We start from the raw sequence: 13,558 nt of genomic DNA, 5'->3' as shown, positions 1-13,558 counted from the left end.
ATTCTGGCGAATATAAATGCTATCTAATCTTGATCTTAATTTACAAGGCTTTGATAAATGACGTTGAACACCTTTTTTATATTTTTATTGTCTATTTGGCATGGGAATCTGTTTGTGAAGTACTTTTTTTTTATTTTTATTTTTTATTTTTTTTAACGTTTATTTTTGAGACAGAGGGAGACAGAGCATGAATGGGGGGAGGGTCAGAGAGAGAGGGAGACACAGAATCAGAAGCAGGCTCCGGGCTCTGAGCTGTCAGCACAGAGCCCGACGTGGGGCTCGAACCCACGGACCGCGAGATCACGACCTGAGCCGAAGTTGGACGTTTAACCGACTGAGCCACCCAGGCGCCCCTGTGAAGTACTTCTTAAAGGTTTTATGCCTTTTTGGGTTGTCTTCTCATACTGGTTTGTAGACAGTCTTTATATATAATAGGTACGAGCCTTTTATCAGATAAGTGTTTGCAAATACTTTCTCCTATCCTGTGGATTGCCTCTTCACACTCTTAAATAATGTCTTGGAAAATACAAATTCTGTAGTTCAATTTACCCATCTTTTTCTTTATGGTTAGGGCTCCAGCGGGAATTAATTTTAATGCAGTTTTAAGAGGAGTCCAGGTTGTTTTTCAACATGCAGATATACATTTGACCCTGCAACATGTGTTGAAAGAATCGTTTCCCCTTCGTACGGCATGTCCCCTGTGTCATAGAATGTCCATACGAGTGTGGGCCTATTTCTGTCCTCTTCCATTCCACTGGCCTATTTGTTCCTGGGCTAACATGTGCTTTCTTAATTGTTGGAACGTTACAGTACATCTTCATAACTGTCGCACAAATCTTCCAATTTTGTTCTTCTTTACAATTGCTTTGGCTAGTTTTAGCTCTGCATTTCCACTAATCCGTAGAAAGAGCTTGTCATTTTTCAAACACACACACACATATCCACCAACACACATGGACACACATCTACTAGAATTTTCGCTGGCATTGCACTGAATCCTTAGATCAATTTGGGTAAAACTGGCATCTTTATAATATTAAGTCTTAAAACCATCATCATTGTATATCCTTCTGTTACTCCCCTTGTAAATTTTCTCACTAATGCTTTGTAGTTTTCTGTATAGTAGAGTTACACATTTTAAAAGAGATTTTCCTACATATTTGATACTTTTATAATCATTTTTTAAATGTTTATTTATTTTTGAGAGAGAGAGAGAGAAAGTGGGAGGGCGATACAGAATCGGAAGCAGGTTCCAGGCTCTGAGCTGTCAGCACAGAGCCCGATGCGGGGCTTGAACTCACAGACCGCAAGAACATGACCTGAGCCAAAGTCAGACGCTTAACTGACTAAGCCACCCAGGCGCCCCTGTAATCATTTCTTACATTTAATTTTCTAGTTGTTTGGCACTAGCATATAGAAATACTATTAATTTTTGCATATTGAACTTGTACCCGTCAGCCTTACGACATTCACTTGTTAACTGTAATAGTTGTTTGAAGCTTTTAAGGTTACTTTTGTTTTGGGTGTTCTCAAAATTCTCAAATCTCAAGATTGTCCGGATATGTTTTTTTTTTTTCCTTTTCTCATTAGTATTGCTGGATGTCTCTGATAGTTTTTAATCGTCTTCCCATAAATCAGTGGTTAGCACACACTGTAATTACTGATGCTCACACGGAAGCTTCCCCTTCCTTCCTCCTCCTCACTCAGCCAGTGAATGTCTCTGCCCTAGACATTTATCTGGGGTTTGGGCAGTCACCTGCAACATTTAAGATTGCAGCCGTCTGCTTTTGTAGTAAATATTGCATCCCTGTCATTAGTAATGTCATCAGCCTTGGGTGGAGATTCCTAATAAGATGCCTCAGACTTGATTCCTTAGGAATATATACCTAAAATTTTAAAAAAATAAATTATTTCTGAATATTTGTAGAAATCATGTGAATAAAATCAACTCATAGGATATAATAACATGGATATTGTGTAAGAAGTTTGCTAGGTCTCAGTGAATCTTGGCAACGGACTCACTAAAACTCCACGTCTTTATGTTTAAATGAAGGTGTTAGTAACTTCTATCTCATGGTGTTAGGAGAATTAAACGAGCAACATGTTCCATATTATGAGCTCTTATGATTAGCTCTCAAGGTCATACAAATAGTTAGTTAAACAGAAAATACTAAAATGCAGACATCCTTTCTTCTAGCCTAAGGTAATTGTCACAGTAATACAGAGTTGTTTCCCACAAACACAAATTTGGGAAGCTTTAACTAATAAATTCAAGTTACTTAGATGCCGTCTGCCATTCAACAGCAGTGGTTTCCCAAGTGCTGTCCAAGTCACCCAAATGCTTTAAAGCCACTGACAAATGAGCACCGGTTTTGCACCAGGATGATGTGATCAATGAGCATTTAACAAGTGACAAAGTAACATCGTCTGATTACTTCCCATATCTTTTGGCCCTGTGACCAGCATTGCTTTCTACTTACAGTGAACAGCAGGGAATAATTTATGCCATTTCCGATTCAGGACCAGTCACAATATTTTATGTGGATCAATAGAGAATAAAAGCTCAATTATCTAAGCAGATTCTTCAAACGTCAAATCGGTAGGTTAATCCTTGAACATTTGAGCATTTCCCCACCTTTCCATCCGGAGTAGAAGAAACACGGGCAAATATTAAATAAGTATAAGCTGTGTATATTGGCAAAATGCCTGTAACTTTGCTAAGCTGAGAGATGGGCAATCAAGGAGACTCGCAATTATAGAAGTCATAATACTGGGTATAAAACAGCCACCACGGCGTCTGGCACATTGTAGCTCTTCGGAAAATGAGAATTCCTGTTCTCTGCTCCCTAGGCTGTTGCTGCCGTACATCAGCCAAGACTGTTAGAATTGCTGCAGTCCCAGGATGCCCCTTCAGCAGCTCTGTCACCAGCACAGCCTTTCCAAGAAATTCTCCCGATCCCTGGCCCTTGTTTTCTCACTGCTTCGGAACTTCCTAACGGATTCGGCACGTAGAGCTTTACTGCCTGGTGTTAGTACAGCTCTTTCCACATCTTTCAGCCTATCTCTTCCAGACTGGATCATAAGTTCCTTGAGGGAAGGCTTGGCTTTATACTTTGATTTCGCCATAAGCTGGATGAGTCATTTCTTAAAGCCCCACACAGCCATTTGACATCTCCCACGCAAGGAACCTGTTAGGAACCATCCTGTATTATAAGGCTCAAAAATGCTAAGGGATAGCTGGGATTAAGGCCATTAAAAGAACATGGTAAAATAAGCTTTTGGGGAGAACGGTGATGGGGCAGAAAATACTGATAGAACCCTGCTTTAAGAATTCCAGTCTAAGAAGAATGTTTACTCGATCCAGGTAAATATCCACATCTCCTACGACTCCATGAGAGAAGTCTTGTGATTTGGTAAGTTTCCAAATATGTATTTATATACGGAAGTAAACATTTATCTGGGTTCAAACCTTGCCTCTTTTCCTTACTGATCGTATGACATTGGGAAAGTTACTTTATTTCTCCAAGCTTTAGATATATCATCTGAAAAATGTGGATAATAACAGTGTGGATCCTGTATCAGTTAGGCGGTTTAGAAAAGGGAAATGAACCTAAATATTTCAACAGAGGAAATTCACTGTAGAGAACTGGTTTTCCTGGGGCTAGAGAGCTAAACGAGCAAAAAGAGATTATAGCGGTAACGTGGCTATAATAACTGCAGGAAGGAGCTTCTGTCCTTGGAGATGGAAAAACAAAAGGAAGAAGGGGGCTTAGCAGAACACGAAGGCCCAAAAGAGGAGCGGTGAGGAGCCATAAGACACGAAGGCCCGACTTTGGATGTGGGGGCGCTCCCAACTGATGCAGGAATCTCCGAGAAGATACAATGGGGCTGGTTCTGCGAGTGCCTGAGGCGGCTGAACACGAGGACCACTTCTGCCGCTTGAGGTACATCATTCGCCTGAGAAGCAAGCAGTCCCCTCTCTCCACCTCCTGCTTTCCAGTCTCCCTCTGGTGCCCCTACCGGTAGAAGCAACTGAAGTCGGCTGGCAAAGAAAAGTGAGGTTTGCAGCATCCAAACTCCAGCGTGACAAAGCATAACAGAGAAGGCGGGTTTGGAGCTCAGGGACAATAGTATAATAATTTGTCTGTTTGTTAAATGGGACAGGAATCGTGCCCAACCTATAGACAATGACTCAGGATGTTGTACTGAAGCATTTAGCACAGAAAATGGAATATAAAAACAAGTTTAAAATGTTAATTATTTATTATTTATTGGGTGTGTTTCTTTGTTTTTGTTTTTATTTTTAACTAAGTGATCTAGCAAGCATCCTTAATTCACTATATTAGTATTAATAAAATTTGATAACACTGTGTTTGAGACTGTCAAATGGGCTTTCAAACATACACCTGCAATTCAAACTCCTATAATTTACATGAAAACAAAGTTCCTGCCCTTTCAAAATCGGTCATCAAGTAAACGGTTACTTCTTCATCTGTCCAGAAAATGGAATTCTTTGACATCACAGACTTTCATTGCTAATCTCTATGTATATTAAAGTGTTTGTCACCGATTTTCTAATTAGCGCTTTTTGACTCTTCCCATTTAAATGCGTTTCAGGACAGAACAAACGTAACAGAAATCCTGTGGCAGATATTCGTTCCCTGTCTTGCTATGAAGAAGAGTCTCCCTTACCGCCGATCAGCATGGTGCAGATGGAGAAGATCTTTTCCGCATCTGTATTAGCAGAGACATTCCCAAACCCAACACTGGTGAGGCTGCTGAGAGTGAAGTACAGAGCGGCAATATAGGCACTTCGGATGGACGGGCCCCCCAAGGTATTGTTGCCGTAGTATGGAGACTCTAGTCTCTTTCCCAACTCATGGAGCCAACCTGCAATGGAAGAAAGAATGAGAACTTAAAGCCACAGGGTAGAGTCCCAGGATTAGCACCTGGGGGAGGGAGGGAATGACAAATGAACATTGAGGGACATACTGATTTGTTCAGGAAAAAGAAGAAAAAAAAATTAAAAGGGAGTTCAAGGCAAGAAATAAGATTCCATTGCTACGAAAGCAAAAATATCACTTTTATGCAAGCTGTTCTATATAAGACACACAGCAGAGAAGTGTGCATCCGAGAGCAGATGGGTGGTCAAAGCTAAACAGGTTACCCTCATGCAGGAGACTCTACCCACAGACACGGAAACTGGGATTGCTACGGTCGGTAACAGTGTGGTGTATTTCTCTAGTGGCTCAGCTCCTTTCCTCCTTCCTCAATTGGAGTTTCAAGAGACAAATGGGCTTAATAGGTATTTTTAAACCCTGCGTGATGATACATAGCAACAACCACAAGGAGCTAGACTTCACATAGACGAGATGGGCTTTATTTCCATCCAGCACAACCTTGCCCCGTTTTATCCACTTGGGCTGACATCTAGTTGGCTTAGGAGTCTCAGCTCATGCTACCTCCTCAGGAAACCTCCTCTGCAGCCCCATCCTGCCATGTGGGGGTGGAGGGGGAAAACCGCACAACTAAGAGGTACCTGTAATAGAACTGGATGTCCCCCGCAGCTGTTTTATAATACTGCTCTATACGTGAGCCCAAACTGATCAAATTAAGAGCTTTAAGTACATGCAGTTTATTGTATGTCAACTATGCTGTCATAAAGCTGTAAAAAAAGCTACATTAATAAAGATGAGAAACAGCAAGCATGACATTGACGATAATAGAATGGAAACAGCACAAACACCACGTTAAAATCCTTCATTGGAAACATTTATCCTTTAAGATTTTGTATTTCAGAATTCTCTCTTTCTCTTTCTTTGTAGGCGACTATGTTACAAACCACTGTGACAATTCAGCTGAACCCATAAGGTTCATAAGACTTCTGTTAAGAGATGTTATTCACTGACCGCTACTTTCTTGTAAACGCTTCATTTAATGGCTGCCCAAGAAGGGATGAGAGTCATCACACTTTTTAAGTAGTAATAATGCTGTCATTATCAACTAAAGTTATAGGTTATGGAACTGTGCTAGGTAATTAAAATGCATATTTTAAACAACTGGGAATTCCTTGCGACCAAGGAGAATTGTTTTGTGGCAAGTATTACATCTTATTCATCCTGTGTCTTCAGTAAAGTGTTTCTCAACCTTTAGCTTGCCTCAGAAACATCTAGAGGGCTTGTTAAACAGCGATAGCAAGTCCTATCCCTGAAAGTTTTTTAAACTGCTGTGCCCTCTGCCACCTCCACTAACCGCATCAAAGTTTCTGTTGCCAAGACCAGGTACAGGTATTTTTTAAAAGTTCCCAGGAGAATCTAATGTGAAGATAGAACTTAGAACCGCTATTCCAGATCTTAGCAAAGCACTAACAATAGTCAAGTTTAATAACTGTTATTTTAAAAAGTGAATGAGTTAATGAATGTATCAATTGTTCTTGCACTCTATCGTAGTATGAGATAATATGACAGCCTTGAGACGATAACACAACATATGTGCATTTGTAAATTTGTACTAGGATAAGAACATATGTTTGGACGATAGAGAATAATAATGAAATGTAAGTTACACGCTATAAAAGGTGATGCTGTTAGTAAGTTATGACCAGGTACTCTGTCTGGAAAGGCTTTGCGAAGGAAATACGCTCTAGTGATGGGGTTCAGGGCAGGCTGGCACACAGGAATGTGCCACTTGGGCATGGGAATTATTTGAGCTGAAGGCAATCAGGGCCCGACGGACTCAAAAGAAGCTTTTTACTCCCCCTTCAACAGCCTAAAAGAATTTAGATAGGGGGCCTGTACCAAGAAGAGAGCTATTACCAGGGATAACTTTTTACATCAGAAAGATTTGTCCTCATGGCATGGCAAACATTTGTTTACTGAACATTTGCTCTTCTCATCTTCCAATGAACTGTTTTTCTTCCCTTTGAAGCCCCCTTGGCCTTAGCTCAGGATGGCCTCGAAGCCTCAATTGCCTGACCGTCTTTGACCCTCTCATGTCTACGTGAAACTCCTACAGGTACTACATTAAATTTGTTTTTCTTCGGTTTTACTGTCTCACATCAGTATAATTATTAGGGCAGCCAAAGAACCTAAAAAAGAAGAGAAAAATAACGTTCCTCCCCAACACTGGATTCAACACAGATTTAAATGTGGGCTCCTCCATTTATAGGCTGTAGGAACGACTAACTTCTCTGAGCTCCACTTTTCTCACTTGGAAAAACAGAGATACTATCTAAGTTGTGGAGCTGCGATGGATTAAAGGAGGTGCCACATAGGAAAATGCCAACCATTGTTACTGGCTGAGGTTTAGTGTATCTCTTTTCTCTCTCTTGCTTCTCTTACTTTCATGGGAACGAGAAAGCACAGAAGTCCAGGAAGGTAAGAGAAAATAAGAGCCCAGCACTGAACTGTAATGGGAGAGGAAGGTGGTGACTCCATGTATTCAGTAAAAACTACTGTAGGGATTGCATTTCCTAACCAATAGAAATAAGAGGGGGAAAATCTAGATGACAGCAGCTCTTAAAACCGGGGAAGTTACGGGGTGCCTGGGTGGCTCAGTCGGTTAAGTGCCCAACTCTTGGTTTTGGCTCAGGTCATGATCACATGGTTTCAGTTTGGCCGCAGGTTGGGCTCTGCCCTAGCAGCGTGGAACCTGCTTGGGATTCTCTCTCCCTCTCGCTCTGCCCCTTCCCTGCTCATGCTGTCTCTCTCAAATAAATAAATAAACGTGAAAAAAATGGCGGAGTTATATGCCCATTTGTGAATCTGAAGAAAGACGCGATTCTTTGGCCAGAACAAAGTACATGTGGAGACTGTGGGCCACTCTGTACTCATTTTGTCATTTCATGGCTTCCTGAAGCCCTTTCATACATATCAGATTAAAAAAATCTGTTCTAGAATTTTAAGCGAGGGGGAGGATGAAGTGATCAAGGGTGATTTGATAGAAAATAGCTTAATCTTGTATGGAAAAAGATTTAGAAATAACGGCAACTTATCCAAGATTAATTGATGAGATATCACAAAAGCAAATCACATGTGCATTTAAAAAATATTACTGGCATATTTATATGCACCGTAGGAAGAGTGCAGACACAGAGGCATAATCAGGAAGCAGAGAGAACATCTGAATTTATTGTCATATTCAGGATGTCGATTTCTGCAGGATAGTGCCCCCGTAGGCATTTGATCCAGACGCCGTCAAATATGGAGAACCACAGGATGCTGAATGGCTGGTGGGCTTGGTATTTCTCAAGTGTCTTCCCACTTGTGCTCTAAAAGGGATGCTGTATTATTTCTTCTGGACAAAGAACTGATTAGAGGGGCTTGTCCTTTTGTTCCGTATTGGTCATTCCTGCTAATTACTGGGAAGCTGAAAACTGTCCTCTTACCCAGAGAGTAAATATTGCATGACCTAATTTCTGTTTTAGCTGATGCACAGAGGAAGAGAAAAACCCAGAAACAACTGAGCTACTTACTACTTCCTCTTGCCTGAATCAGCTGCACCATCAGACCATGAAGAAACAACTGGACCCACCTATTGATCTTCAATTAAGGTATTCATTACCTTACGGAACCCAGTTTTCTCACTTAAAAAAAAAAAAAAAAAAGCAAACAAACCCAGTCAATATATTTGGTTGAACTTCTTAACTGGAACAAAAGTGAAATCCTGAAGAATTCTCTGAAGCAAATCAGTTTCATATAGATTGATTTCTGTAATCAAATAGGATGAAAGTTTGTATCAGGACATACAGATTATATTAGATTATATCCTCATCCAGGGCCTGTTCATTTACAATGTGTGAAGCTATCTCAGAAGTGATTCAGGGCGCAAAACACAGAGGAACAACAGACCTACTTTTGTTGATATCTCTTTTCCGTCTAGCCAACTGTTCTGTCTATTTTCAGAAACATCTTGTTTTTTAAGAAAGGTTGCTACTAAACTGTGTTACAGCTGACGGAGCAAAAGCAATAATGATGATGACAAAACCTGGTAACACGCAAAGGAGGTAACACCCACAAATCCTGGGATTGGCTCTGTGGGCTAAATAAAACTTTTTCACAGAACAGCTCGTCCAAAATGAGAGCACATGTTCACTGTAACAAGACAACATGTCACTGTACTGTATAGAAGAAACAGTTTAACCAATTTGGAAGCCAATCTTTTTTTATGCTGAAGAAACTCATCTCTAAAGGAAGGGATGTCCTAGAACAGTCTGTCTGCTTCTGCTCATTTTTTTTTCCTAAGGAACATTTTGAGGAAAAACACATACACAACATAAAGTAGAATCTAAATATACTAATACATTGCAATTTGATAAAGACAAAAGATATCATAAAATAATCCTATCATTACTAAAATTGATTAGATAAATAAAAGAGTAGGTTTATGAAACAAAGAAATTTTAAGATAGAATGACTCCTTTTTTTGAGAGAGTGAGAGAGAGAGAGAGAAGGTGAGTGGTGGAGGGGCAGAGAGCACAGAGCCTGGTGCAGGACTGATCTCACCACAGTGAGATCATAACCTGAGCCAGAATCCAGAGTTGGAAGCTTCACCAACTGAGCCACCCAGGGGCCTCAGGACAGAATGACTCTTAATGACCACGCCCAGAAGAGCATGGAATTTAGCACAATTCAATCCATATATTTTTCACTGCATACTTACCATGGGCCCAGTATTTTGCTTAATTACACACTTCTAACACTGAATGGGAATTTCTAATTAGTTTGCTCGTTAGGCTCCCTACAATAATTTACTTACTTTTACTATGCATATCGTGTGCACAGTTTGTACAGGTGTGACCTGCTTTATACAACATATGCAGTCTTAAAAAGTTTAGTTCAGATTAGCCTTTGGTAAGTGAGCAGATAGTTCAGATTTAATAAAAGGAATGGGAGCATGTTATTTAAGGAAAGCCTATGGTGAATTTCTTTGGTCGCATAAAATACCTTAGTAATATGCAAAAGTATCCGGTAAAATATAAGCTTATTAAATCATATTTATATGTGTGTGTTAAGATGTGTTTGTATAGACAGAAAAAAGAGAGAGAGGATTAGCACATGCATAATCACACCTATAATCCCAAATGGTGTTTTACTTAATTTGGAACGCATGAACCATGTTGCATTAGGGTGTGGCGAGAAGCAAGAAGGGAAGCCATGCCAGGGTTTTCTTGTTACTAGGTTGGCACACGCTTTACATTTTACCGAGGGCTTCCTGGGCTCCAGACACTCCAGTAAGGCAGTCCATCTCCCGTCTCACTTATAGGCACTAATTGTATGGAATAGGTACGCTTATCATCCACATTTTGATCCATTATTTCATTAATCATTATAACCATTTAGAAATCATCATCCTCATTTTAAAGACGAGAAAACTAAGGCTCCAAATGATTAAATAGCTTGCTCAGTATGGCAGTGTCAGGGTTTGAATCCAGATCTGTGTGCTGTCAGAGCCCAGGTTCTTGACCACTATGTACAGTGGTCACGTAATATACATATACCCACGTAATATACGTACAAGCCCAAGAATACTACTGTTGTAGTGTGGCTGAATGTCTTTACAAGCGAGATGCCATTTGTTATTATGGTGTACATACGTGGCAAGAAAGAAGTAGTCTTAGTTAGGCCTCCCCAGAAGCAGACCCTGAGGCATGGCTTTAACTATAAGTCATTTATTTAGGTGTTAGGTCCAGCACATATATTTAGGAGACAATAGGGAAGGGACAGAGAGTGGAGGAAGCCAATGAAGCATGCCCAATCAAGCAAGCTATCACTATAGGCAACTGGAGCTTAAGCCCACTGGGGGAACCCCGAGGAGGAGTGTAGAACATACCCCCTGTCAGAGCAGGGGAGTATTAACCATCATTGATTGAGGGTGGCTCTAAGGGAGCATGACTTCCCCACCGTGGCCATGACTGTAGCAAAGGAGGCTTCTACATCTCAAGACAGTGCCTCAGGCATAGATATAGATCCTAAGGATAGGAGTCATACAGAGTGAGGGGGCACGGTGGAGTACCAACAACATTTGCGACAGCAGCCAACACTTACTAAATGCCAAGTATTTTGCTAGGCTTTCACATAACATATTTTCACACAGCTATCACAACTACTCTGCCTTTTTTTTTTTTCTAAACTGATAGAGTCCAACAGAGAAGGTCAGAAGTTTTCTCCTGTCTTTAGGGACTTTTAGAACTGAGAGGTAAATCCATGCCTTTCTAACTAAACATCCATGATCCTTCCCCTATACTACACTGCTTATAAAGAAGTAATCATTTTAAATGATCTTTTTAATTGCGCTTGTTGAAACCGTTATTAAATAAGTTTGCATTTCCAGCGGCCTCTTTTGCTTAGCGTGGGGGATAGTGCCCCAAAGGCACACATCATATCAGAGAAAATAGAGGAGGAAATTACCAAACATAATCCACAATGTAGACATGGGATGACATGGTATTTAGAACATGAATATTACTTCAACAGGGATCAAGAGGTTTCTAATGTAAATTCCAAGCATAGAAAATACTATGGTTAACATTGGCTTCCCCTCCCTCCATACTTAATCCTTTTGGACTTCATTCAGCTGAGAGGTAGAAAAACACTGAGTCCTAAAGTGGGAGGTGTCTGGCTGGGAGAGGCAAAACAGTGGGAGATGATGATTGTGGGGCACAGCATGAGAACTTCTCTGGTTGCTTAGCCTCTCCCCAGCGGCTAATGTGTGGGCCCCGCCCAGCTGCAGGGGTGATTGAGAGATATCAAGAAGGGTGTCAGAAGTCTGAGTGCCTGCATGTGTCTATGTGGGTTTGTGGGGGTGGGGGTGGTGATGGTGCGGCAACAGAAAGACAAAGATTTGTGTGAGGTATTGTATTTACTGTTATACACTCAAAAAGAGTTGTTAGTCCGAAACAGAATATCACAAAAAAACCTTGAGATTTCATCTCCATTGTCTCTCTCTCTCTCTCTCTAAGTTTATTTATTTATTTTGAGAGAGACAGAGAGAGTGCAGGTGGGAGAGGGACAGAGAGTGAATCCCAAGCAGGCTCCTCATGCACAGCCTGATGTGGGGCTCGAACACAGGAAATCGTGGGATCATGACCTAGGCCAAAATCAAGAGTCGATCACTCAACCAAATGAGCCACCCAGGCATCCCTTCACTATCTCTTAAAATATCTACATATTTATCTCCATTCCTTAAAGTTCAGCTAGTGCCTGCCACTACAGTTTTCTGTTTTGTTTGTTTTCTGATTTAAACAAACTTTTTATTTTGGGATAATTTCGACTAATACCAAAGTTGCAAAGAGTACAAACAATCCCCTTTGTACCCTTCACCCAGTTTCTCCTAATGTTAGCATCTTAATGTTTATCAAACTATGAAATTAACATTGGCACATTACTACTAACTAAACTATGGACTTTCTATATTTTAATGTAAGAATACAGTTAAGGAGAAGTTCAGAGACTTAGATTCCAGAACTCACTCTCTACCTTCCACTCCATCCCCATATTTCAGGGTGTGACTGTGGATAAGACTAGAAAGGCACCAGGCTACAGTGATATTTGATATTGATTTGTTGATTCCACTAAGGAAAAGGCCATCAGTAAATTTGGAGTCCTGTCCGAATTTGACCAGGAACTCCATTACTTGGAGTTTCCACAGATCTCACATTTTGGTTCTCATAAACTAAGAGGTGTCTTACATTTCTGAAATGGTGTAACCTACTTTTGTGGTGAAAGTCGGAAGCAAAAAAGATTAATCATAAAAGAGTGGAGATTGGACCTAGGGTCAGGAAATGGAGGTCGTAATCTTGGCCTTGCCGTTAATTAAGTTGATGTCTGATCCTTTATGCACCAATAGCCTTTCTAGTCTTCCATTTTTTCCATCTTGAAGATGAGGTGATTGGATTGAGTAATCTCTTTTCCTGTAATCTTTTAGTAATCTTTCTCAGATCCAAGATTTGACGAAACAAGATCCTGTGACGTTTCCTCACGAACGGTTGATTTTCCGAAAGTAAAATGCTTGTGTGATAACCCATGATCTTATAATTCATCCTTTATTTGTTTTTAATTATTTGAGTGATGACCCATCAGCAAATGTTGATGGGATAAGGATGGAAGGTGTTCACATCTTGATGCATGTATCATTTCTGCTCTATTTCCAGAGCTGAACAATTACTCAGAAGCAATATTATGTGATATTGGTACCGTTAGGAAAAAAAATGCACCACTTGTGCTAAACCAGCCCGGAGTTTGCCAGTTCTCTAAAGTCTACTTAAATATGAAGTATTAGTATACTAAGGTACAGCATTCCACGTAAGCAATGAATGTAAAGATTACATACTACGATAAACTACCAAAATAGACCATCATCACATGCAGCAAAGAAACAAAACCAAAACTGGGGCACCTGGGTGGCTCAGTCGGTTGAGTGTCCAACTTCAGCTCAGGTCATGATCTCACAGCTTGTGAGTTCAAGCCCCTCCTCGGGCTCTGTGCTGACAGCTCAGAGCCTGGAGCCTGCTTCGAATTCTGTGTCTCCCTCTCTCTCTGCCCCTCCCCTGCTCGCACTC

The 13,558-nt window shown here is 40.7% G+C and overlaps 1 protein-coding gene across 1 annotated transcript in view; it reads right to left on the bottom strand.

Annotated features, from left to right (window-relative positions):
- KCNH8 (potassium voltage-gated channel subfamily H member 8) overlaps nt 1–13,558 on the bottom strand; it is a 355,694-nt gene that overhangs the window by 68,054 nt on the left and 274,082 nt on the right. The window contains exon 8 of the mRNA XM_042903485.1: nt 4,693–4,890. Coding sequence (XP_042759419.1) covers nt 4,693–4,890 — 198 coding nt within the window. The remainder of the gene's footprint in view (nt 1–4,692; nt 4,891–13,558) is intronic.

The sequence above is a fragment of the Panthera leo genome, chromosome C2, assembly GCF_018350215.1.
Source record: "Panthera leo isolate Ple1 chromosome C2, P.leo_Ple1_pat1.1, whole genome shotgun sequence".
NCBI lineage: Eukaryota > Metazoa > Chordata > Mammalia > Carnivora > Felidae > Panthera > Panthera leo.
Note: the sequence above shows the minus strand (reverse complement) of the source record. Positions and strands in the feature narration are given on the sequence as shown.